The 21,341-nt window shown below is 41.0% G+C and overlaps 2 protein-coding genes across 4 annotated transcripts in view; one reads left to right on the forward strand and one right to left on the reverse strand.

Moving 5' to 3' along the window:
• Positions 1-21,341, reverse strand: part of anxa4 (annexin A4) — a 24,275-nt gene continuing 2,934 nt past the window's right edge. Inside the window, exons 1-13 of one of the 2 annotated variants that reach the window (XM_046066091.1) lie at positions 9,070-9,187; positions 7,624-7,673; positions 6,296-6,383; positions 5,514-5,608; positions 4,479-4,592; positions 3,772-3,862; positions 2,866-2,945; positions 2,466-2,522; positions 2,296-2,389; positions 1,948-2,043; positions 879-937; positions 584-706; positions 1-253 (exon numbers count right to left, since the gene is read on the reverse strand). In XM_046066091.1, coding sequence (XP_045922047.1) covers positions 197-253; positions 584-706; positions 879-937; positions 1,948-2,043; positions 2,296-2,389; positions 2,466-2,522; positions 2,866-2,945; positions 3,772-3,862; positions 4,479-4,592; positions 5,514-5,608; positions 6,296-6,383; positions 7,624-7,632 — 963 coding nt within the window. In that variant the 5' untranslated portion in view covers positions 7,633-7,673; positions 9,070-9,187 and the 3' untranslated portion in view covers positions 1-196. Of the gene's footprint in view, positions 254-583; positions 707-878; positions 938-1,947; positions 2,044-2,295; positions 2,390-2,465; positions 2,523-2,865; positions 2,946-3,771; positions 3,863-4,478; positions 4,593-5,513; positions 5,609-6,295; positions 6,384-7,623; positions 7,674-9,069; positions 9,188-21,341 lie in introns of those variants that run through there. The other variant, XM_046066092.1, reaches the window with a different exon arrangement.
• aak1b (AP2 associated kinase 1b) overlaps positions 10,338-21,341 on the forward strand; it is a 24,285-nt gene continuing 13,281 nt past the window's right edge. Inside the window, exons 1-15 of one of the 2 annotated variants that reach the window (XM_046066089.1) lie at positions 10,338-11,416; positions 12,769-12,887; positions 14,180-14,288; positions 14,496-14,638; positions 16,722-16,843; positions 17,188-17,269; positions 17,714-17,846; positions 18,001-18,104; positions 18,421-18,503; positions 18,665-18,825; positions 19,334-19,449; positions 19,614-19,961; positions 20,364-20,509; positions 20,612-20,820; positions 20,903-20,992. In XM_046066089.1, coding sequence (XP_045922045.1) covers positions 11,254-11,416; positions 12,769-12,887; positions 14,180-14,288; positions 14,496-14,638; positions 16,722-16,843; positions 17,188-17,269; positions 17,714-17,846; positions 18,001-18,104; positions 18,421-18,503; positions 18,665-18,825; positions 19,334-19,449; positions 19,614-19,961; positions 20,364-20,509; positions 20,612-20,820; positions 20,903-20,992 — 2,128 coding nt within the window. In that variant the 5' untranslated portion in view covers positions 10,338-11,253. The remainder of the gene's footprint in view (positions 11,417-12,768; positions 12,888-14,179; positions 14,289-14,495; positions 14,639-16,721; positions 16,844-17,187; positions 17,270-17,713; positions 17,847-18,000; positions 18,105-18,420; positions 18,504-18,664; positions 18,826-19,333; positions 19,450-19,613; positions 19,962-20,363; positions 20,510-20,611; positions 20,821-20,902; positions 20,993-21,341) is intronic. The other variant, XM_046066090.1, reaches the window with a different exon arrangement.

A 21,341-nucleotide genomic window follows, 5' to 3' on the forward strand; every position in this document is an offset into this window, starting at 1 on the left:
TAAAAGGTCACTGGTCTTTGGTTTAATTGGTATTACAGTATAAACAGTAAACAAGGCACTGCGGCCAATCAGTGAAATGTCATAGGCCATGGACAAAGAAAAGGTAAGATATAGTAAGTCAGCAATGGCAGAGAATAGGCACATAATGTTGTCTGCAGAATAAAGAGAGCTGGATGTTGTTCTGAATTTTTTTTTTTTACTCGCCCCCACACAGCTCCAGCAGGATTTTGCGGTAGTCACCAGAAGTGTCTCCCTGCGCAGTAAGAGAAAGAACAGTGAGACTTCAGAGGACCAGTGTAGGGGAATAACTGCCATCAGTTTCATGAAGCCAAACTGATAACAAACAATGTGATACTGTTACTCAGATTCTAAGACCTTTGAAAAAGCAGACAATATTACTCATGATATGACTTTAACTAAATCAAATGAAATGAAAGCAGTAATAAACTGAAGTCTCAATACAGTTTAAAGTTACATTAAGGCATTACATAAAGTTAGAATTATTATTACAATATCACAGGTGATGTATTGTAAAGCTTTTGCTGACTGCAGTATTCCCCGCCCCTAGGTTTTAGTGCCTCACCTTGATGAAGGAGTGGAGAGTCTTGCCATACATCTTCAGGAACTGCGCCTTAATGTCCAGCATGTCAATCTCTGCCCTGGCAACCATTATTCTGATGAGGACAGTATCTGTAGTACCCAGCCCCTGATAAGAGAGAGAAACTCTATTTATACTGTTACTTTACCACATAAAGTGTGAATTATGTGAACTGACCAATTGAAAAACATGATATATATATACATTCATACCAACAATTGTATGTGTAGTGACTCCACATTACAGAATAGCAGCCCCATCACAAGCATGAAATATTTACCTTCATTGATTTGTACAATCTCTCCGCAAAGAACGCTTGCTTGTTCCTTATGCATTTCACTGTAACCAAAAACAAATCCCAGCAGATAAGGTGCAATACTTTCACATCACAAATACAATCAATTCAGGGTTTTAAGCTGCTATCTAGACACCAAAGAGATGCTTTTTTTAATAAAGGGAACACACCACCAACAACTGCAAAAATGACTGCAGAGTTGAAACAACACCCCTTTGATGCTTCACAACATTTGTGTTTATTTCCTGGTTGTTGTACTGGATTGTATTAGACTGAATAGGTGTTTTAATTATTTGGGCCACTATACAAGAGCTTCAACGGCCATGTGGACCATTTGCCTTCCTAATTTGTCGAGATTTCTGTGACACCTTTTGTTCCACGCAGTCACTGCAGTGCGTTTCTGCACTAAACCTCCCACAAGCCACTTGGGCCCAATCCCAATCTCCACCTTAAAGCCTAAACCCTGAACCCTCACAGACTTAGTTTACAACACTTTGGAAGTGCTTAAGTGAGAGAGGCTGCGAGGTCCCGAAATATAATATAATATATAATAATAAGTATAATGGGACAACATCGCAATTTGCAACATATTATGTTACATTGATTATGCCAACTGATTGGGTTTGGGACTATTTAGTTGACATTTTTTACTTTCTTCACAGCCGAGGTACTGAAGGGGCCGACTGTCTGATTTGGATGTATTCCAGAGTAAATTGTTTATTAGAAAATTACTAATTTAATTAAAGTCACAATGTTAGGAACGGTGGGTAATTCCCTCGGTCAATGTCTAGGAGATGAGGACTTACAGAAAGTGTGCAATTGGGGCTCAAATACTCTATGACAGAGCCCTCATACACTTTGACACAATTTGACAGTGGGACAGACCTAAGCCCTCACGGACTTAAAGGGAACGCACCTCAGTGTGAATATTGGGATTCAGCCTTAAACTCGTTCTAGCTTTTTCTTTGCCTGTGCTCATTTGAAATTGGGGTTGAATCTTAATAAACTGGCAGTAGGTATCTATTTGAACGAACATGTTGGAGCAGAAACAGACCTATGGCCAGGAAGACGTCCTCCAGAGAGCCAGACATCTCCCTCTTAATGCTTTCCTCGATGTCTCTTCCAGAAATCTTCTGATACTCCTCGAACACTAAAAGAAGAAAACAATACTTCTCACACTGATTTTTCATTATCAAACTCATAACAACATAAATGAAGATGAAAGGGCTTCAACAAAGAAAATTAGCCTTTGCTCCTTAAACTACCACTAAAGTAAAGTCTATTACATGACTTTTGAAGCCAATTTAAAAAGTACATTCATATGACACACAACACCAATAAACAGAAGGATATTTAGCCTGAATACATTAACAGGATGTTCGTGTATATGCTGTATGAGTACCTCGCAGTAGATGGTTTTGGTTCCTCACACAAAGCACTGTGAGGAATTTAACCTCGTCAGTGCCCCATCGAGCCTCACCAGCCTCATAGATTTCCTATAATCACAAACATTTCAGAACTGGGAGTCATCATTGAAACACATACTTTCATCTAAAGAACCTGAATTCTTGCCTTGGCATCCTGAACGGCCTGCGCCTCGTCCACTTTGTTGCTTTCATCCCGTCCAGCCTGCAATGGAGAAGACACTGCAGCTTAGGATTGCACAACTTTGGAGACATAAAAAGAGAAAAGATAAAATGATGATGATGCAGAAGTGACTATTGCTTCCTCTTCCCTAAGCAAACAGAGGTTCCTAGTGACATTTTACAAGTAATATTGTGTGTCCAAAAGTCAAAATACTTTCATTAAACTGAAATGTTGAAGTTTCCCCAGGAAGATACAAGGAAGTGACTATTTATACTCACTACACTTTGTAGTATACAATCTATTTGTATATAATCTATAACAATGTGTAATTAAAAGATTCACATTGGCCCAAAAAAGGACAGGTTTTAGGCTAATGTGTGCTCACCGTGAGTAAAGAGACCAAAACCCTCTGAAACATTCCAGATGTGTCTCCACACACAGCATCTTCCAAACTTTTGTCATATTCTGCCATGAAAAACATAAAGAAATTCAAATATATAGCATGTAATTTAATGCTGCCACCACATAGTATTTGACTATGGCTACATACAATGAAGTTTAAATGGCTGCGCTGTTAGCAAACAGTTACTTGTGTTTCTGGCCACCAGATGAATATAAGGTGTGACCAATATTCACATATATTCTGAGAAAGATATCTTTCTTTGAAACCAAAACAATGAGCTCAAAGAGGATGAAAAGCTGAGTAGAGTTGCAGATTTGTTGATAATCTGCGATTTATGCACTATGAGCCAACTTCTTTTGCATAAAACGGTCTTGTGATTCAATGTAAATATCACAAATACTAATTACTGCAGGTTTAAGGAGTTTGAGCCATACTCTTTGCGAGATTAGACAAAATAATGAGGTTTGGAAAGGAAAATATTTACATTTGAATACAGTTTCATTAATATTCATCATGTTGTGATCTAAATTCTCTATGCTGGTATAATTGGTACAAAACATGTAAGTGATACCACATAGCACAACGCCATAAAAATGTATTTATATGCATTGGAAAACAAACTTTTAAAATACTTGCCAACGTCTGTCATTGCAACCACAGAAGAACAAATAAGCAAACAATAAACTGCCAAAGCAGCTTTTATGAATAATTTATGCCATCCATTGTATCTCTGATAATGGAGATCATTGCTTTGCCAAACAAAGAACAGAGTCTTAGTCACTGATACACAATATCGGATATCATATACAACCCGGAGGCACCAACAGACACACTGAGACATACCATGACCTGATGTCAGAAATTCTATTCTAGAAGTGACTCCCTTACTTTGCTTGTAGACGGCATTGATGGCTTTTATTTCATCGTTCGACCTTGAAGCGAGAATATCAATGAGACAAGCCTCCTCCGTTCCAGCCCCCTGTGGCGAATGGATATGTTTTCAAAACAAGGTATGTCAAGGTAAGTCACGAGGAGGGTGTGATGCTTTTCACTGAACACATGAGATGAGGTTATGAACTACAGGAAACGTAGCTTAAAGATTGGCAATATTCTATATGTTGTTATTCTCAACAACAGCAATTCCATAAAAAAAAAAAAATCAACAATGTGTTAGTCCCTCTCTTAGCACTTTCCAGCTTCCCCAACCTGTCTGTGGCCCCAAGTCCATTCATTCCTACATGTAGACACGTCACGATAAAAAAAATAAATAAAAGACCAAATAATTCCCTAAAACAGATCGCATTGTAATTTTAAGCAAACATTACTCAAACAGGAGTAAAGTGTGTATTTGTTGGGGACTATTTTCAGCCGCAGATTAATTCACATTTGATGCACTGATGAGAATTCATGGCAGCAGTTTTGGCGACACCGGAGCTCTGTGGGACTGAGGGTTATGATAAATCAGACCTTGGACAATACACAGACAATACTTGTTAGAGGATTATTTCAGTGAAGGTTTTCTTTTCATGGGATTTGCTGACAACAAGAAAAATATGGACTAGACTTTAGTAGAGGTAAGTAAGAAAAACTGTGACCTTCATTGCAGTATACAGCTCATAGGCATCATACACAGGTGCCAGCATCAGCAGACCTAGAACAACACTCCTGAAGTGGCCACTCAGCTCTGAGGACAGATCATCAGCCAGGTCCTGCAGGAGGACGGAAACAGATGGATTAACGGGAAAACAGCCCACCAGTCATTCCAATACTTCAATCATTTCGTCAAGAAAGGGACTTTGCAACGGAAGCTGATTATCTTTGACAGTGGAATAAGTAAATACTGACTTTATGTTCGAGTTTTGTGCTGCCAGCATGGACATGAGACACGACATCACACATTCCTGCAGCAGGACTTGCGCCTCCGCTAGAGGGTGTGGTTTCTGGACACAGTTTTGTGAACAGAGGAGCGGTTTCACATTGGCCCGTGTGACCACATGCGGGCGTCACCATATGCAGCGTGACTCACTCTTTCTGGCTGCGAGGATTCCACTCACAATCTTTGCTTTTTCCCCCTCTGCAGCTCCCATCGCTGGAGCTTTCAGATAACTTTATCGACATTTTACTGTGCACTGCGCAGTGGGCTGGTTACTATCTTATTATGTCAATACTGTTAACATGCCAGACTTCCCTTTTAGTTACTATATTGAGCCACATCAGTGGGAAACATGCGTCTGTGGGTTCAGTGGACATTTCTTTTTTATAGAGGTGAACATTTACCTTTTCTACTGATTACAAGGCCCTCTTTGTCCTGGTCTTTGTTTACAGGTGGTATTAGTTTCTGCTTTACAGTTAATGGTTAACTTGTACATTATCAGCACTATGTTAGCACAGCAAAACCCCACCCTACGAGAAGAGATGATGAGAGAGTACACAATGGAATAAAGGCTAAGAGATGACACAACCCCAGCTGCTGCCGATAGTCTCCATCAAGGCTGCTTTTCAAATTCTTCTGGTACGCTGTCATTTCTCTGCTTCCTCTGCTTCATGCATGTTGATTAATTTTTATTGATGTATTTTTTTCACAAATAGACTTTGTCTACTGCCATTTGAGTACAGCTCTGTCCTCTCACCTTCCCCACTATCTGTTTGTAGGCCTCTTTGATGCGCTGCCTCTGGGCGATCGTACGATGTGCAAGGATCTTGATGATAGTTGCCTCATCAGTGCCTGCAAGAAATAATATAATACAAAATCTTCTAAACTTAACCAATATCAATCTCAAATATCTAAAATTGTATGGATTCCTATTCTTGGAACTCAATTTCAGAGCCATGGTTCGGCCCAAATCTTTAGGACCTAGAATCAGGCAGCAGCACTGTAACCCTGGAGATGATCCTAATACACACCGCTGTTTGTTGGCATTGACACAGAAACCAGCTATTTGCAAAGAAGCTAAAACTAGAGTCAGGGGAAGATGATTATGCTTGCAAACCCTAACAGCTTCAACATTCCACATGATTAATGTGCGGATTGTGAAAAGCGAGTGTCTATTAGGATGGACCTCTTTGAGTTGTACATACCTGCCAACATGGTGTGCAACCCATAATGAGATTAGCGTACTGCTACTTCCGGCATGAGCAAAGTCCAGATTCATTTTTCCTCCATTACAGGAGGGGAGAGGAAGCTTTACAACACAATGTGTAGATGTGAAGTATAAGGATGCATTCAGCAGAACAACACGGGCAGTGAGCAACACTGAATTTAGCTCTCCAACTCTCCTGGAGAGGAGGAGAGAGGTCTGAGAAAGTTATAATTACATTTTCCCTCCATGGAGGCCTAGTCTTAATGACACAGTGAAATATATCTTTGGCTAATGGCTAACGGTTTCTGGAGGACAGTGGCTGGATCACTCACCAGCTCCCTTTGTGGCATTTCTAAGCGTCTGGACATCTGCCTCTGGGTCAAAACCAGCTGCCTCAGTCACTGTGCCACGGTTTCCAATCTGGTCATAAATGACACAATTACAACCATTAATCTATTAAACAGAAATAAAATTAGCGAACACAAGGCTTACAGTCCACTCAAGTGGTGGGATGTAACTAAGTACATTTACTCAAGTACAAATGTTAGGTACTTGTATTTTACTTTAGCATTTTCTTTTCATACCACTTTTACTTCACACTATATTTGTCTGACAGCTGTAGTCACTTTACAAATTTAAGAACTTTACATACAAAGAGCTTATAAATGATGTTCTTATTAAAACCACCTTTTTAATCATTTATATGCCATATATATACACATTTATAAAAATAAGGTTGGACTATTGGGTGGACAAAACAAGAATTGTGAAGGTGTCACTGGGTAATTGTGATGACATATTTCACTATTTTCGATTAATGGAGAAAATAATCAGCGGATTAATCCAGAATGAAAATAATCATTAGCTGCAGTCAAACAGTTAAAAATAAGCTCCACCTCAACAACAAAAACAGTAAAATCCTGCTATTAATACTTTAAGTATATGTTCAATGTAATGGAAGCCAATCGTGTGTTTACAAAAGCTTGATGTAGAAATTTGAAACACAGGGGACACGGAGAACGGACTGTGAAAATGAACAATATTTGCATTCCATAGATTCTGGATTTTTAAATAAGTAGGAAAGACACAATGTGCTTTTAAGAATTTAAGTAGTCTACTGAAGTTTTTTTTTGTCAAAAAACACATCAGGCTACTTATTGTTTCAAAGCAAAGCTTTTTTTTTTTTATATAAATAACATATATAATGCAAGTTTGCCACACAGCACAGTTATTAATCTATTCATGCGTCAGAAAGAGACCTTTTTATCATTTCAAAATGTGGGACAAAGTTTAAGAACTGTGAAATCTCCTTTCGAGAGAAGAATCCTTTCCACAACTCGGACTGAGCAATTTTATAATAATAGCAATAATAAAGGCTGAACTACTAAAAATTACATTGAACTGCAAGGTGGTATCATGAGTAACATCCTAAAAACAATATTGATTAAAGTTTCATACTACAATATTTGTTTTGTATAGAATAAGTCATGGGTCGCAGCAACAATTGTGATAAAAGATAAAAAGCCTTTATATTGCAGCCCACCCTACTCAAATCCTAGCACAACAAAACAGCAGAGTCTCTTCTAGTGATGCAAATAAATGTACATTTACTGTTGCCTCTTCACTGTGCACAGGTGGAACAGCTGAGGGACAGACTTACCGCTGCCATTGTAGGAAGAGTAAGGATTTCCAAAATGGAGGTCCAGAAAGCTACAAAAGAAAGAAATACGCTAGTTTGTCAGTTGCATAAGGACGTGTTTATAACACAAATACAAGAAAGTAACTGCAGCACCACGTTAATGGGAAGTAAACGGTTTCAGTTTTGAGTGCTACAGTCATTGACCTCTGATCAATATTGTATGCAGTTCATCATCACGGAGAGGATTTCCGTCACACACATTTGGTCAGGGCCTCTCTTGTGTCACACGCCTGTGCTGGCATCCCAGGGGCTAATCTCATTAAGCTAGCGTTTGTTTGGACACACCTGTAATTACTCCACTTAGAGTAAGGGCTATGGTGGTTTTCCATACCAGCAGGGAACAACTTACCCACTGACGTAGTCATCATATATCTGTCTAAATCCATTTAGTTAAAACTATTTAGTTTACAAGCCTCAGTGCTGCATAATGTGTGTGTCCACAGCCCAGATGTTTGTATATTGACATGATTTCCCTCCTTCCTCCTTCCCCACAAACAGGACCCCTGTCCTGGGATCTGACAGTGGAGACATTTACTAATCACACATAGTGGTCTGAACTGTGTGTGCAGGTGAACAGCCGCACCTGAGTGGTTTGTGATGTAAAGAGCAGGTGACTCCTACACACACTCTCACACACACACACACACACACACTTTGCACCAGGTGATAATGCAGGGGTAAGCAATGTTGGCAAAACAAGCAAGCCAACTACAAGTATCCAACTAAAAAAATCCGACCCCCCTCAGCCCTCCCTCATGTGCAGTGAGAAAATATAACAAAAAAATATTCTGAAGTAAATTGCCTAGCCCACCTTTAAGCACAGCAGTACCAACACAGTGTAGGCAAATTCACATTTGCATAAATGTGTATATTGTGTATTTCAGGGCTCATTTGTGGTGATTTACACAAACCTGTCAAACGCATATCTTGGATACTTATACTACAAACTGTTTTCTTGTTAGTGGACTTTAATACTCAAAGGCATTATTCAATATATTCAGCTTTTTTCTTGGAGAGCAAGTGACTGGATCACAAACCTACAACGTCATCAGCGAGGCTCCTGGATCTTGAGCAACAATAGAAAAAGGGTTTTCCTCTGTACGGTGAAATTAAAAAACCGAGAAAAAAAACTTTACACTACAATTATGTTTCCAAAGTTATTATTGCAACTGAGATGTATTCCCTAAAGCCGTACACATCATAATGTTCAGGACAGCTTCATTTATTTAACAAAATGCAAATGAAAGTGATTCAGGAAGAAGAGCACTTGGCTGGCAGACAGCGAACTTAGTATGAAGTTAGTGGGCACACCCTGCAGACCAACCGCCCCAGTATGAGCTCTACCCGAGCTAATCAAATACCACACCTCGTAAAACGTGACTAACCGAACTCTGAATTTCACCTTACCTGTCCTGAAGACAATTCACTCAGCGTGAAGCCCGACAAGAGGGTATAGTGCAGCAGCGTACCAGGAAACTAAAACCTTTTAACTGACAGCTGCTCTCATGTCCCACCTCCATCCACGGTCCCACCTACCGGCCTGCCGGCAATTTAGGCCTATACTCAGTATGCGCGCTAGAGCGCGCACGCGAGCTGCATTCACGAAAAATTGGCAGAACTGCAGTAAAGGCAAAACCTCCCAAATATTGTAGCCTACTTTTTACTTCATTACAATTATCTGAAAATTTGTTATAAATTAAACTACCCAACAGTACGGTGAGTACAGATGGATATTCCCAGCATTCTTATAAAGTGTCTATTAATAACTATTACAACCAGAGAGGGAGGTATTTTTATGACAGACAAAAAGAAAGAGTGTAATAAAGATGTTTGCAGCAGTTTGGCCTTACACAATTGGAAATAAGTTACAGTACTGTGCAAAGTATGAAATAGCGACACAAATAAAGCTATTAATTGAATGTTCCTTTAATTCATTATCTTAACAAAGTCGGGTCTCAGAGGTTTGGCATATTGCACCCACTTTTCCCGGTGTAGAAATCTCCATTGTCACATCTAGCCAATTGTTAATAGTAGGTCCAGCAGACAACAACCATCGCTTAGTAAGAGTCCTTTTCCTTGCTATAGTAGGCTATACCCATTATGTAAACCCAAATTATCAGTAGGCTACCTTTTGATTCCAGGGAGATTCAGCCCATATATATGGTTTGGAAATCAAATGATATTTGTGTTTTAAAGACAGTCTGTAATGCTTTGTGTATTTCTTTTTGCTACTTTAAAAAAAAAAAAAATTTAAAATCACTTTAATAATTTTGTTCAATTTGGTTGAACAAGTCATAGAAATAATGCTTCCTCCACCACCACTATACCAACAGCATACTTTTTGAACCAGGCACTGAGACACAAAACACAGGGGGAAAATGTATACAACAAAACACCAAGAAATGTGATTAAAGATTAAGACATACAGAGTAGACAATACAACCCGGGCAGTTAAATAGTCACACAATAGAAACAGAAATCCGTTTGTTTTTATTTATCGCGATACACATTTGTAGAGAATATGTGAAACCAACAACGGTGAGGAAAATGTTCATAACATTTAAAACTTGGCTAGTTTTCCCCGCTGCTCGGCGATATGACTTGAACGCGGCAGATGACAACATACGCAAGGGGGAGGGGAGGCTGCAGCTGCGCTCTGAACTACAATTCCCATAGTTCCGTCCGCGCGTCAAAAGCAACTGCTAGGATGTTGCGATATCGCTGGTAGCCGAAGATTGCTGTGGTTGCAGCGATTAGGCTGCTGTGTTGGAACATCTGCCTAATGTGTTGGTAGATGTCAAATTCCGTGGTTTGTCATTCGCAGCTATAGTTACAACAGACGGAGGCTGTAGTTTCCCGTCTACCCTGCGCTTGCGTGTGTGTTGATGGAAAGGCTGCATCGCGCTAATGCGTTAGCTTACCAAAAATCACAGTTTAATCGTAAGTGGAGGCAGTTCAATAACGTTAGCTAGTCGGGCAGATATGTGCCATCAAACGGCTGTTTTCACTTGACTGAGGATGGAAAGATTTTTTCGGGCAGCGCTATCACACAAGTTACACGTCGGATACATCGCACTCGAAGGCATTATCTTCAGAGGATAACCTGGATAACCTTACACGAAATGTCATAGCGCGTAAGTAGCTAGCACTTAGCTAGCTTGGTAATGGCTGGACGAGATGGAGGAGGACCTAATGTTATCATCAGCGTCAACCGACCATGAACAGCTGGATGGATAGCTAAAGAAATACTTTCTCCGGAGATGCTGTAGCCTCCTGGGTGGTGTTATTCACTTACATAACAGCTAGTCGTAGCCGCTCTAACTATCACCAACTGGCTTGTGTTGGCAAGCAAATGGGTAATTTGCCACCAAAAATCTGGGCTGTCTCAACATCATAAGTGACAAAGGCATCACTGCATGTTTTGAGGCTGCAAAAAAAATAAATAAAAAAAGACTTGCTCAAAGCGTCGGATGCGTTAGGTTGACAGTCGATCCTCCATTATCTATCAGTGCAATAATTCACTGCACAGGAAACAAGCAGTCTGTCTCGCGTGTCTGTGATTGAAGCCGATACTCCTGTCGTTGCGACAACATGAGGAAGTTCTTTGATTCTCGTCGGGAGTTGGTGAGCTCCGGGCCTGGTTCTGGAGGAGGAGGTAGCAGCTCTGGGTCCGGTCATGCAGGCGGAAATTTCATTGGCAGAGCCTTCACTGTCGGGCGGCACCAGGTCACTGTTGACGAGATCATTGCTGAAGGTGAGGAGGGGTTGCACGGGCCAGACGTTGTGCCATGTGTTTGTTATCTCCTTTTTTTGCTGAAGCGCGAGGGTGTACATGTGTGGTCCTGCATCTTCAAGCCAAGTGCACGAGTCACATGACGGAACAGGGATGGAACCTAATGCCATCCCCACAGGAGTGATGGCACTATGCATTTATGGATCTTGGACACATAAATGCAAATTTAGGGGCCTACTGCTTTCTCTCAGCTTTGCTCTGATTGCCACACCAGGTTCCTGTTAACTGTTTAATGATTCAGAAGTGTGATTTGAAAGAGATCGAGACCTACCTGGTGTGGCAGGGTTTGAGCAATTATTTGGTCCCCTTTAAAATGAATGAATGAATGAATGAAGGGTTGGCATACAGTACAAGCTGTAGGTCACACATGATTGTTAGATTTCTTTTAAGGATGCCAGGGGTAGGCACTTTTCTAAGACTGTTGGGCATCAGCAGCAAATTACTGATGCTGAAGGAGAGGCCTGTAGACCAAAACAAAGTCACATTATTCACCATTTTAAACCCATAAATAGAATCTTTTTCTTATTCTTATATTTTTGTTTCTTGTGTTTTGAATAAGTAAAATGGTTTCTTTGGGCATCATGCTTTGGGTTTTTTTCGGAACCATGGACTGCGGTAACTTTGTCAACCTAAAAGTATTAAACAGTTCGGCCAGCTAGTCAAAATTCTCAAATTCAGTGTCCAGTCTATAAATAATGGACGACAGTGTTGCACAACAGATCAGAATGTCTGCTCCTTCAGTATTTGCATCAGAAATGGATGCTAACCCTCAGCCTCAACCTGCACAGGCATCTGTTGCAGATTTATAGTGCTAGTGCCACACAATACCATTGCACACATGTCAAGTTGAGGATGCAGTATAAGCCGCAATGTCTGCCTGAAATTGATGACTCTGTCGCAACTAAACTCGGTAAAGTGAATTTGTGGTCAGAAACATACCAGATGGTTAGGCCCCAATGTAGGTCTCTACGTAAACCCTGCAGCAATGGTATGATTAATAGATAACCCTATAAGGCTGCACCATTTGGTCCTCATCTTCCGTATTGATGTAAGGCTTCACAGACACAAATAAACAGTTGTTTAAGTAATTCTAAAAAATTAGCATGTGAGCTAAATTTCCAAAATCATAATGCAATGAAAACAAGTGAGAATGGTGTAATGCTGAAGTTTCACCCAAGTTTTATACGTGTTGTATTTATTGTAGTTTAATCTGGTAATAATGGTTCAGTGTGTGTCCATGTTTTTGCCCACTGTCAAGGTTTTGCTGATATGTCTATCATCTCTCTGATTTGGTCTCTTTCTCGATGCTGCAGGTGGTTTTGCGATTGTGTTCCTGGTGCGAACAAATCAAGGGGTGCGTTGTGCCCTGAAGAGGATGTATGTCAACAATGAGCACGATCTGCAGGTGTGCAAACGCGAGATTCAAATAATGGTGAGTTGCTGAGATAAAATATTTCCCTGCTTGCTCTCACACCGAGCATCGTGTGCTTTTCTGTGAGGGGGGGAAGGGTTATAAAAACCACATGTGAAGGCAACTACAAAACAAATGCCATTCGAAACTCTACTTGTGCCTGCACATTTCCAAGAAATCCACAGATTCAAGTTCTCGATTCTGTCCGGGGTAACTAAAAACAACCGCTGAATTTGGTACATGCACAGCCTGCAGCAGGGTTGTTTGGACGGTTGTACAGTATTTATTCATCTGGTTCTTGGTGTGCTTTGTTTTTGTTGTCATAGTTTTGCCTTACATGTTTTGCTCTCCTCCTGAGATGTATTGTAGATTGAGTTGTAGGGGTTATTTGTATGTGCAACAATTCTTAAAGGACCTTCTATCTCTTGATAAAATGTTATTTTATTCAGCATTGCTAAAGGAAAAAGTTTTAGTTCTGAAGCTCTAGTTGTTCCCTATAGGGTTCTTTGTCAGTTATAACAAATGCTGTCTGCTTGCTTGTATTACACAACATAAAGCTGAAAGTGTCCCTGCTATAAATTTAATGTACATAAGGATCACATGCTGGTAAAAAGGAAGGCAGTCCCTGTATTGTCTCACCTCTTGCCAGAACAGAACTGGTAGTGTATGCCAGTAGAATATGTAAGTTGTGAGGCTTTTTTTGTAGCTGGACTCCAGCATTCATTGAGTTCACACAGAGTTTGTTGGTTTCTGTCTAGGAACACGAAGGAAGGAAGGAAGGAAGCAGTGGTGGTCAAACTACAAAAACAGCAGCTGATTATATAAACATTCATCAGAATTACATACAGTACAGACAGGCCTAGTTTTGCAGATCCTAAAATGTCTTGTTCTCTATCTCACAAACTCATAAACTCACAGACAGACAGACAGACGGTGCTTCACCTCAGCTGCAGTGTCAGACATTTTTTTATTACCTAATAGGTTCAGCTCTCCATTGCTGCTCCCTCTGCTGGTGATGGCGCCACACTGCATCCCAAAACACTGACCAGATTAAATGAAAGGATTATGGCGTTCAAATTCGTATTACCTCTTTGCAGCAAAATATGGAAATATTCCATTTTTTCTTTGTGTTGCAAATCATTTTGTCACGTATGTGGCGCCTTTTCTGATTCATTCAAAGTTGAAAATCAAATTCAACCATTCACTTCACTGGTCACACAGCATGCGCACACTGTGCAACAGCTTAGCAGTAGTACACACTTTACGCGCGGTGGTTTGTTAACGCTCATGAATGTGTGTTTGTGTTCTTGCAGAAAGACCTCGTCGGCCACAAGAATATTGTTGGTTATCTGGACTCCAGTATTACGGCGATGGGATCAAGGGATGTATGGGAGGTTCTCATACTAATGGACTACTGCAAGGGTGAGCACTGAAAGGGAAATGGGATGTGGGTGCAACCACATAGTTTGGTTACTGAAAGAATTTGACTTTCTGTTTCAGAAATAATTAGCATGGCAGTATGGTTGCGCTGATAAAAACAAAAGAATCAGTTGTTATTGCATAATGACTCTGAACAATATCAGAATTTCCCCTGTTTGTGCTGCTGCGTAACTGGATATTATTTTGCAGGGGGGCAGGTGGTCAATTTGATGAATCAGAGGCTGCAGACTGGCTTCACTGAGGCAGAGGTGCTGCAGATCTTCTGTGACACCTGTGATGCTGTTTCTCGCCTGCACCAACGCAAGACACCCATCATCCACAGAGACCTCAAGGTGACACTTGTGTTCTGGGTATAATGGGATATGGGATAGGACAGACAGCCCATTCTGTGTCAACGCAGGGGCAACACCTACTGTAGATCACCACGCTGTGAAGTCGGCAGAAGAGTCGTGATTGATGTGTTTGTGTGAGTTGAAGCTGCCTTTAATTATGGAAAGCTCTAAATGGAGGGGAGAGGAGATTGTCAGTTGTCAAAATACTTCAAACACCTTTCCATTTCTGCAGAGCCCAGTCAACTGCGGCGTGGCTGTCGCATTAATTTTAAGTTACTGTCACTCAGTAGATTTGCTTCTTATGGAAACATGACTTTTTATTGCAGTGCAGATTTCTTGGGGGGTAGGTATAAAAAAGAAACTGAACATGATAGGAGTGTGCACATGTTGAAGGAGGCAGAATGAGTCAATTACTGCACCACCTCTTAACACTTAAAGGTTCAGTGTGTAAGATTTAGTGGCATCTAGCGGTGAGGGTTGTGAATTGCAACCAACATTCCAGTCTACCACTGCCCCCTACCCTTTCAAAGTGCGTAGGACAGCTACGGTGGCTGACACAGCACAAAAGGGAGAGACAGCAGAGAGTTGCCAGTCAAGAAATTATTTTTTTTTAGGTATATTTATTAAGAAATTATGTTTACTTAATTATTCAGTAAAACCATGTTATTGCGACTTGATCACTGACAGTTAACATGGAAAATGTAAGCCAAGAGTGTGAAACATTGTCCCTGTTTCTGCACCACAGTCTATTATAAACCACACATTAGATAAAGTTTATACAAACATTGACAAGGGAAACGCATTAATTCTCTCTGTGATTATGGACCCTCATCAAAACTGCCTGCCAGCAATAATATCTGGCCCACAGCCAGATTATGGTGCTTTTGATAGTGGCAAAAAATATAAATAAATAAATACTTTTGAGAGCGGTGCTGACATAGAACTGTCATGACACCAACAGTTACTCACATAATCACTTCCTCTTTAGTGGTTTTGCCTACAAAATAAAAGCGCAAGAAGCTTGTTTATTGTAATGCTGTATTTGGAGTTGAACTGAGCTTTTACTTTGAACAATTCTGAACGATATTAAAAGAGTTGATAGTTTGATAAATAATGTTGTATGTGGTTCTCGTTTCGCGCGACATAAAGACTTCATAGCCTCTCTTCAAGTTGGACTCTCATACTGCAACACTTGTCTTTGTAAAGAGAAAGAATGACAGTATAAAGTCGCTAACCTGCCTGTCAGCTCGCACTGGTCCGTTTTGGTGGATTTACCATAAAGGCTTGAATACGCGTGCACACTCAAAGCGAGTCAGACCGTTTGTTGCCTTTTCTAAGAAGTCAGCCACAGATGGAGTGGATGTGCTAGGAGACAATTTAGCAGAACACTGTTTGCAAACATCAATATTTGCGTCTTTCTCTGACACTTTAAAATGCTTCCACACTGCCAACATGTCAATGTAATTGTTCAGTAAAATTTATTTGGCCTTTTGGCGTATTAGACCGAACACCGAAAGTGCTTTTTTGGCTATTTTCGGCTGATTAATTTCGGTGGCTGAACATTCCGTGCATCCCTAATTATGTCTTGTCTTGTCTTGTATTGTGTCATCCACCATCTAATGGTTGAAAATTTTTCTCTGATGCAAAACTTGTTTGCAGACCCCTGCTGTATATTATACTACTTCTTTTTGAACACACCTATTTAACATAGTGATGAGTGTCTAGCCTGCCTGAATTCTACCCGAAGTAGAACAAGAAGAATGTAGTGACGAAACACGCTCTGTAGCGCTGTTTGTCTATTCTCAGCTACTGTAGAAACATGATGACGCAAAGTGGCGACGTCCATGGAAGGGGGGGACCCGCGGTTATGTAGATATAAATTTTCTAATTCTAAGGTAATAAGGTCTTTACACACCACTGAAAACATAGTAATGGATATTATATTGCATTTCTGTCAATAGATCCTCAGAAATATTACACACTGGACCTTTAAGATCCAAATAGGGTCCTTTCATGTTGTCTTCAACCGAAGCAGCTCTACACGAACATGCCTGTCTGAGTCTCATCTCCCGTGTGTCCACAGGTGGAGAACATCCTCCTGCATGACAAGGGTCATTATGTGCTGTGTGACTTTGGCAGCGCCACTAACAAGTTCCAGAGCCCACAGACTGAAGGAGTGGCCGCCGTGGAGGAAGAGATCAAAAAGTTTGTGCCTCTTTTCGTCCGCTTTGGCGATACTAGCAGCTTTCATTCGTTAGCACTCCATTTAGGAATGGCTGCACAGAAACCGTCAACAGTTCCTCATTCATGAGCAGCTTTTGTTATGTTTTTTATAGACTTGAGTTTTCACTTCATCCACGTGCGGACTGCAGGATTCTGCACAGTATTGTAAATATTTTGATGTGTGTGCAATACACTACTTTCTGCACAGTTTTGAGCACATACTACTGTGCATGCTGTTTTACTTCACTGCCACATTAAAAACGGGTAGCTTTTCTTCTAAGTTTGTCCTGTTCTATTCTGATTAATTTATTGATGTTTACTTTCAGGTACACCACTTTATCATATCGGGCCCCTGAGATGGTGAACCTCTACAACAACAAGCTTATCACCACAAAAGCAGATGTCTGGGTGAGTGAGGAGGACAGAAGTCTGTGATAATCCTGATATGGTGCTCGTAGAGCAGTAACACATACTATATATAAAGCTAAACCCTGTAGCCTCCATTTCTGTAAAACACAGTAGGTTTTGATTTTAGTATACTTTGTGAAACTAATACAATTATTCAGTTACTGGGTGTTTTATAGTGAAACCTAAATTTGACAAAATAGCTCACGGTCAATAGAACAGGTCTTCAGGTCTTTAGACATGTTGAGTAGCAGATGTATATATTCTTAAAAGTTAAAAATTGTATTTGTACAGCTCAAAAGCCTAAACTGTTGTTTCTGCTGGTATTTACAGGGGAAAATGTATTTGTTGTGTGACTTAACTGTGTATTACTGTGTATTCTTCTCTTCTCTTCTGCCTTTGTTTGTGTTTGGTGCGACGGGGCGTGCATGTGATTGTCTTCTCCAGGCGCTGGGCTGTTTGCTGTACAAGTTGTGTTTCTTCACTCTGCCCTTTGGTGAAAGCCAGGTGGCCATCTGTGATGGCAGTTTCACCATACCAGATAACTCCCGCTACTCTTATGATCTTCACTGCCTCATTCGTTAGTCCTTCTTAAACATTAATTAATGTTCTCAACAACATCAAATTCAGTTTTTCACAAAGTTGTGCACTTGTGGTTGAAGTGTGGATATCTATTGACTAGCGCTCTACTTTTTGAGTCTCACTCCGTTTTTTTCTTCGTGCTGTATTTTCAGGGTACATGCTGGAGCCAGAGCCAGACAAAAGACCAGATATCTACCAGGTGTCCTACTTTGCTTTCAAGCTAGCTCAGCGGACCTGCCCTGTTCAGAATGTGACGGTCAGTCTCTCTCAGCAACAGCGTCAGCTGAAATATTTTGATTGCTTGGCTTTCTCTCATCAGGAATTGATTTTCCTGTCTGTATTCAGTGATATCTGCTATAGGACCTCTGCCTGACCAACCAGTTGTCACACTTTGGGAGGAAAATAAGTGCTAATTCATCAATAGAAAATGCTTTTTGGCACTGATGATATTGTTTATTACTGCCATCTGCAAGAATCAATTCATTGTCAAATTTTGTCTTTGTAACATTGTCACTGATACTGCTGTTCTGTGGAAATTCAACAAAGATTTTGTATTTTTTTCCATAATCCAGAACTCTCCAATTCCTTCTAAACTTCCTGAGCCAATCAAAGCGAGCGAGGCTGCTGCAGCAAAGAAGAGCCAGACTAAGTCCAGGCAAGCGTGACCTGCTTACATTGTATTACCATTAAAGCTGTAGTAACACTACATTTTGTGGAAGTAATTAAGCACAGTAAGTATTCTGATACTCATTAAATAATTATTAACACTATTTGCCACGATTAACAAGAGGGCCAACATGCTCCCTTTGTTGCCAGACTGACAGATCCAATTCCCACCACTGAAACCTCCATCACCCCTCGCCAGAGGCCCAAAGCAGCCCATACCCAGCCTGCGGCTGGCATTCTTCCCATCCAGCCTGCTGCTCTCACCCCTCGCAAGCGGGCTAATCTCCCTGGTGGTGCAGCTCAGCCTGTTGGTACGTACAGCACTCTGTCCTTTTTCTTCTATCCGCTACAGGAAAAAGAAACTGAGCTTTTGAGCAAAGATGTGCATAAAGACAGAATTCCTCTAATCCTTTGTGCACACATCGGATGCTACAGTCCTCAGCAGGAACAGATCAAGTATGCAGGTTAAGACTCATGCAAATTAATGCAATCTAACCACAAGCCCACAGTGATTATGAAATGAATTTCTCAACACACTCTGAAACACTGCTTCTGTTAATTTTGTACCTGTTAAAATCACTTAATGTCTTTTATCAGCATTTAACAGGATCTATCGATCTAGATATAGATAGAGAGATATATAGATAGAGATATCTATCTGTCTATCTACCTATTTATCTATCTGTGGACTGTTTAATGTAAATATAAGCTCAAATGCTCTGATAAATCTGTTTATGGAGCTTGATATTTACATTGTTTGGAAACATTTTCCATGCTATTGAGTAATGTGTAGTCTGTGCTCTTTTTAACATCCCACAGGAGTCAACTTAGACCTCTCTCAGCCAGCTGCAGCTCTGCAGTTACAGAAGGCTTCAGTTCTGCCACTCATCCAGTCACAAAACAATTCAAGTCAGGCTGCGGCTCCACAGAAGCAGGTACATGCTGACAAACGACACTAAAAAACATTTGTATCAGCCCTACACAAATATAAACTCAGTTGTTTTTGGGACCTGGAGCACTAAGTTATCAAAGGTGGTTCGTAAATGTACAGTAACCTTTTAAATGACAAGGGATTCTGTCACATATCTTGGTGTGATAGCCCGTGCAGTCGGCCGCAGAGTCCACAACAGCAGCAGCAGTCGTGTCACCAGTGACCAAGGCTGACATCCAACCACAAGCGCAGCCAGTAGTTCACCAACAGACCACACCTCCCTCTACGGTCAGCGCCACCTCCCAGCAGGCTCAGACTCCATCGAGCCCTGCCCCACCTCAACGACCAGCTCGACGCAAGCAGGCCGGCCAGGCTCCGCAGCCAGCTGCTCAGCCTTCACCCAGCAGACCGGCCTCTGGTCAGCCGCCTGGATCTCAGCAGCAGCAGATAACTCAGCCGTCAGCTGCTCAGGCTCAGCCCGCCTTCAATGAGATCAGCCAAAAGGCAGCTGAGACAGTAAGAGGCCTTCTGCTCACCATCCAGCTTCAAACTGTTTCTGCTCATCTTCATCATCATCACTGTCAGAATGAATTATGTATCCTTCCATTTTATTTTTCCATAAGACTTGTGTGGCGTGGCTTGGTGTTCTCTTGCTCTATCATGTGTCTCCATATCTAATTATGTATGAAATATACTGTAATAATATTCACTATGCCTGTTTGTTACATCCTAACTTGTCTGTGTCTTTGGTCTGAGACTTTTTGCCAATAAACAATGTGACTGAATGAAAGGAAAACTTAATAGCATGACTTGTCAACACATTTCAACAGATTTGACACTGCGATTTGTGAGATCTTCCAGGAAATATTTCTTGATCTTATGTGTTACTTATTTTCACTCCACGCCTATTTTGATCAGACTCCACCTGCTTCTCCAAAGACAACTGAAGAACAAAGCCACCAACACATACCGAGTGATGCCACAGCGAGCAGCGTTGCTGGAGTCCCAGCGAGTGACTCCTCACAGCAGCCACAAGGACCTAATGGAGATGCTGCCCTCAACCAGTAAGTGGCATGTGTACTGGAACAAACCTGACCAATAGTTCAAATTCTAGTCTTCTACTGTTTGTTTTATTAATGATTCTTTGTGTATTTTTTTACCTGTAGATCACTTACATCTCCACCAGGCACCACACAGCCAGTTCAGCTCGGTGTTTGTGACGCAGGCCAGGACCAAAGCAAAGCTGGACCCGCTGTTCTTGCGTCTGCCGGTGCCACCAACACCCCTACACAGCCTGCGTGGAACCCATTTGACGATGACAACTTCTCCAACCTCACTGCAGAGGAATTCAAAACTGAGGACAGAAAGCCTACTGGTAAAGATTGTGTGCATATGTATGTGTGTCGTATTTTAAAAATGTGATGAACTCTTGATAACCAGGAGTTCTGTTTTTCCAGACCTACCTATAGAACCTGAGTCAACATCCTGTGAGGAGTTGATACCAGGCCTGCAGGCCTCAACCATGGACAATACACCGCAAGAAAATGGTATGTGGCATTTCTTCTTCTTTTTCTTCAGCATATACCTGGACCCATGAAACTCCACAGACCCTTTTAGTTGTCCTTACACAGTTCAGACTGCCATAACAAATTTAAAAATATGGCAATTAATGAAAGCAGGAAATGAGGGTCTAGAACAAGCAAATGCACAATAGGAATTTAATATTGTGTGAAAACACTGCGGCAAGCACCTTGCATCATGGACAATTTGCATGCATGTGCGTTTGACAACTCATGATAACCCGGTTGGTTAATAGCAGCACATTTCAGTGACACATCAACTACAGACCCAGCTGTCAGAAGTCAAGTAAATTGTCTCCACCCTGTTTAAAAACAT

The sequence above is a fragment of the Micropterus dolomieu genome, linkage group LG13 (assembly GCF_021292245.1).
Source record: "Micropterus dolomieu isolate WLL.071019.BEF.003 ecotype Adirondacks linkage group LG13, ASM2129224v1, whole genome shotgun sequence".
NCBI lineage: Eukaryota > Metazoa > Chordata > Actinopteri > Centrarchiformes > Centrarchidae > Micropterus > Micropterus dolomieu.